This window comes from Amphimedon queenslandica, unplaced genomic scaffold (assembly GCF_000090795.2).
Source record: "Amphimedon queenslandica unplaced genomic scaffold, v1.1 AMPQUscaffold_11510, whole genome shotgun sequence".
Lineage (NCBI taxonomy): Eukaryota > Metazoa > Porifera > Demospongiae > Haplosclerida > Niphatidae > Amphimedon > Amphimedon queenslandica.
Window position 1 is genome coordinate 2,084 of NW_003548248.1, and position 4,194 is coordinate 6,277.

Genomic DNA, 4,194 nt, shown 5'->3' on the forward strand with positions numbered 1-4,194 from the left:
ATCCACTTTCAATCTCGTACAGATTAATCTTGCCGCCATGACTACCGGTTGCTAGGTAACGGCCATCAGGTGTGAAAACAACAGTCCACACGTCCACTAGAAAGGGCGGAGTCAATACCAGTATAAGAGTTGGACTCACTTGGTCCTCTGTCAATGCTCTTTATGAAGGAGCCACTTTCAAGATCCCACAATCTGATGTTACCATCCAGTCCACTTGAAGCTAAAACTATGAATAATTAATTAAATAAATGAGACCACACCCATTTTCATGTACTTTTAGCGGTAGGATCTGTTGCCACGGAAACTACTCCTAATTGATGCCCCTCAAGTGTAGCCCGAAGGTCCAACATAGACAGTCCGTCACTCCTGGTGGGTGTGGTCACTAGTTAATTATTATTTATTAGCATTTACCAGCTCCATATTTTGGTTGTGTTGTCCACGCTACCAGTAACCAGGTACTCAGTGCCATCGGTTGTCGGGTTAGACCAATAGACACACCATATACCATCCTCATGAGCTGTAGATCACGTGAGGATCACGTGATCAGTTAACATAATAACTTACCTTGTTCTTTTCTTGCTAATACACTGAACTAATGCAAAGAAAATAATAAAATAACAATAATCACAACCTACCATGATAACTCTTGTTTTAAAACTAAGTGAGGAAAGGGTTAAATATGAAATCGCACTCAGTGAGTGGAGCCATACTGGCTGGTACTTAAAGTAATTGTTGTATAATTGATTTACTATTTTATTATGTAGGAGTAAGGACCTTATAGCCTTGATAAAGGAGAGAAAAACTAAAAAACAAACGGGACTTTATCGTTTAATCCGCCATTTCCACGTGGTTAGAATAACCGGACAAAACCACAACTCCGTTTATTTCAACCACGTGCTCCTGTCTTTATTACACTGAGTTCAGTAAAGATGAGCAGGACTGGTGGCGGTAAGAAGCTGAAAGGGACCGGAGGGAGTATTAGAGTAGACAGGAGCCGCCAGAGGGTCTCCTCTCCTGGCGCTAAGAGTAAAGGAAGCAGCAGCAGGAAGGTTTCTCTACCGTTCCTCATAGCCTCTGGAGTGGGCGTGGCTCTAGTATCAGTATTGATTGCTGTCTGTGTACGCTGGGCTATGACATCATCACTGAATCAACCAATCGGATTGCCTCGTGTCATTAACGATGAAATGATGGGAGGGGCCCAATACAAGGAAAGACTGTGGGGGAGCTACAGGTAATTGATGTTGGGCGGGGTTTTATTCTAATTAATGCACACTTTAGATCAAACGTCTATTTTGGAATGAGACCACGATTGCCACGGTAATTAATTAATTTATTTATTTATTTATTATTGCGTACATTTACAGGTCTATAGTGGTTGGAATGGCCTGGATGTATGGCCTGGCCACACCCACTGGTGAAGTATCTTTATATATTCGTCACACGTGTCAACATGCTGATAATCTTGGGAGGTATGGGTGGGGCCAGCATGATGGGAGGAGCTTCGGACAGCAAGAAATAACAGACTCTTGTAAGTGTAGTCTAACCAGTAGGTTGCTCGAAATCTGTGACAAGCAAAAACCTACAGTCTATGTTAGTAACATTATCAGTATTAGATAATGGATGGACATTAGTTCCATTGTCACGAAATCCATGACAGTTTTGGACCAATTTTAGAGCAAATTAAAAAATTTGTTACAAATCCAGTTTTAATCAGAATTAGCTCAAACTTTCTATGCAACATAAGCACATGTATGTGCATCAAACAAAGTTATAAAAGTCGATAATTAACTCTACAGTATATGATCATTACTGGTCCTCCTCCTCTAGACATGAAGCTCTCCACTAGTTTTATCATCAACACGTTACCAGGAGCACCTGGGGAATCATGGACTGCCAGGATCAGGGCAGACTCTCGCTCGTCTGAAAATGCCACACTGTCATTATTGTTCTATGTATTTAATGAAGGGACAGAAGAATTGAGTTTTGAATTAGGAAACTCTGGAAGCACTATTGAAAGTATAACTGGAGACATTGATACTGTAAGAGCGACAATATCTTAATACTGATGATATATGAGGTGTTCTTTTAGATTGGTAATTTTAGGATTAATTTCACACCAACCGTTGCTAGGCAACCGTATTACAGTTACCTAGCAACCGATCTTAACAAGATCAGTCTGTTGTCTCATTTCATTGAGACGGTACTGAAGGAGGGGCGGAGCCCATTGTTCCCTGGAGAACGATACATATTTGACTCTAGAAAAACAAAACTAGTCGTGTATCAGGTAATGGGTGTGGTTTACAGCTATTAATAGTTATTAATAGTTATTAATTGTTAGATGCATGGTCAGTTGCCGTTAGAGTTTGAGGTCACGTATTCATCAGGGGAACAGGTTCCGCTGGTGGGGGAGAGGTTCGGAGAGGAGCTGGCTAAATATTCAAATTATTTTAATAAAAAATTTGAAGAAACGTTCAACCTTAAAGAAAAGGTATTTGGAAGTTGAAGTTGCTATTGTTATCATTATATTCCAGGGATTCTCTGATGATATGATAGCTTTTGCACAGTCAGCATTTAGTAACTTAATTGGAAGCATTTCGTACTTTTATGGAGAATCACTGTTAGTTAATAACTACTAATAAGTATCAATAACTATTCATTTTAGTGTAATGTCTCCTGGTATGAAGAAACCAATAGTAAGTGTATTATTATTAATTAATATAGTATTATTATTATTATTATTATTAATATTATTATTATTATTATTATTATTATTATTAATATTATTATTATTATTATTATTATTATTATTATTATTATTATTATTATTAATGATTAGAATTATTTCCCAGCCCCACTATACACTGGGGTCCCTTCTCGTTCATTCTTTCCTCGCGGTTTCCTCTGGGACGAAGGATTTCATCAGCTGCTAGTAACACAATGGGACACTGATATTGTAAAGGTACTGAGCCTACAGAGCACATGTACTTGTGTAATGTGATAGGATATTACCGTATACCGTTGTGAATAACATAAGGTGGTAGAGGGTGTTACTGTGTCTCATTGTCTGTAGGATGTATTGGGTCACTGGTTGGATATGCTCAACGCTGAAGGTTGGATCCCTAGGGAGCAGATATTGGGGGAAGAGGCTCTTAGTAAAGTACCTGAGGTATTTACCTGGTTGCTATGGTCACTGTTGCTATGGTAACCTGTGTATGCAGGAGTTTGTGGTTCAGTACAGCAGCAATGCTAATCCTCCAGCTCTGTTCCTCACTGTGGAGGCACTGGTGGGTAGGATGGAAGAGACTAATAAACTAATGGTAATGGACACTTATAGAGAGAAAGATACACATTACATGTATTAGCTAATTCTGACTTCACCTTTTTAGGATGTTAATTATTTAAAGAGAATATATCCAAGATTAGAAGCATGGTATAACTGGTTTATTAGGACGCAGGTAATGATCACGCCCATTTCAATATTACTCTATACCTATAATTAGAAAGGTCCGAGGCCCTTCACTTATCAGTGGAAGGGAAGGAATGGCTCCACCTTCAGTGAGCTGAACCCAAAGACTCTCACCTCAGGACTGGACGACTACCCGAGGGCCTCCCACCCAACCAATGAGGAATACCATATCGACCTCAGGTGCTGGCTCAGCCTAGCAACTAGTGTATTAATTAAAATTGGAAATATCATTAAAGGTATCACGTGATATTATTATTAATTATTATTTATTTATTATTATTAGTTCCTACTGATGATTATAAAGAATATTTAAAGTCTTTGAATGATTTTGATACTTTGAATAAACTTCATTGGGACACTAAGAGACAGGTGAACAGAGTTTTACTGAGTTATACTGAGTTATACTGATCCAATAGGTATACAGTGATTACGGGTTACACACTTCTAGTGTTAAACTAGTTACTGATAGAGATGCTAATCCTCGTAAGATGTTCATAATGTTTAATTTTGAATGGACCCTCTTTCTCTCTCTTTAGCTGTTGAAATTAGGAAAGTTATGAAGGAACCTCGTTTAAAGTATGTTAACTAATATATTCATTCATTAATTTATTTATTTGTTGTTGTTTACCAGATTTGTTGACAGTTTTGGTTATGTTAATTTGTTTCCATTTTTGATGAAACTGTTGCCACCTGATTCATTCCAGCTGGAGGCTACCCTCACTCGTTTT

General features: G+C 38.3%; 2 protein-coding genes across 2 annotated transcripts in view; one reads left to right on the plus strand and one right to left on the minus strand.

The window, feature by feature from the left end:
- The window catches only part of LOC109589238 (uncharacterized), a 2,423-nt gene extending 1,954 nt beyond the window's left edge, over window positions 1-469 (minus strand). The window contains exons 1-3 of the mRNA XM_020005349.1: window positions 412-469; window positions 140-226; window positions 7-96 (exon numbers count right to left, since the gene is read on the minus strand). Of these exons, the coding sequence (XP_019860908.1) occupies window positions 7-96; window positions 140-226; window positions 412-469 (235 nt within the window). The remainder of the gene's footprint in view (window positions 1-6; window positions 97-139; window positions 227-411) is intronic.
- Window positions 470-923: 454 nt separating this feature from the next.
- On the plus strand, window positions 924-4,189 carry LOC100634542 (mannosyl-oligosaccharide glucosidase GCS1-like; the record flags this gene model as incomplete). The annotated part of the gene is made up of 17 exons (XM_020005350.1): window positions 924-1,231; window positions 1,279-1,317; window positions 1,365-1,528; window positions 1,828-2,039; window positions 2,090-2,284; window positions 2,339-2,488; window positions 2,532-2,617; window positions 2,663-2,693; window positions 2,837-2,959; window positions 3,071-3,166; window positions 3,219-3,317; window positions 3,387-3,455; window positions 3,501-3,702; window positions 3,750-3,835; window positions 3,883-3,949; window positions 4,003-4,042; window positions 4,098-4,189. Coding segments are annotated over exons 1-17 (2,053 nt in total), but the record flags the coding sequence as incomplete, so codon positions are not given.
- Between the last annotated feature and the right edge of the window lie 5 nt (window positions 4,190-4,194).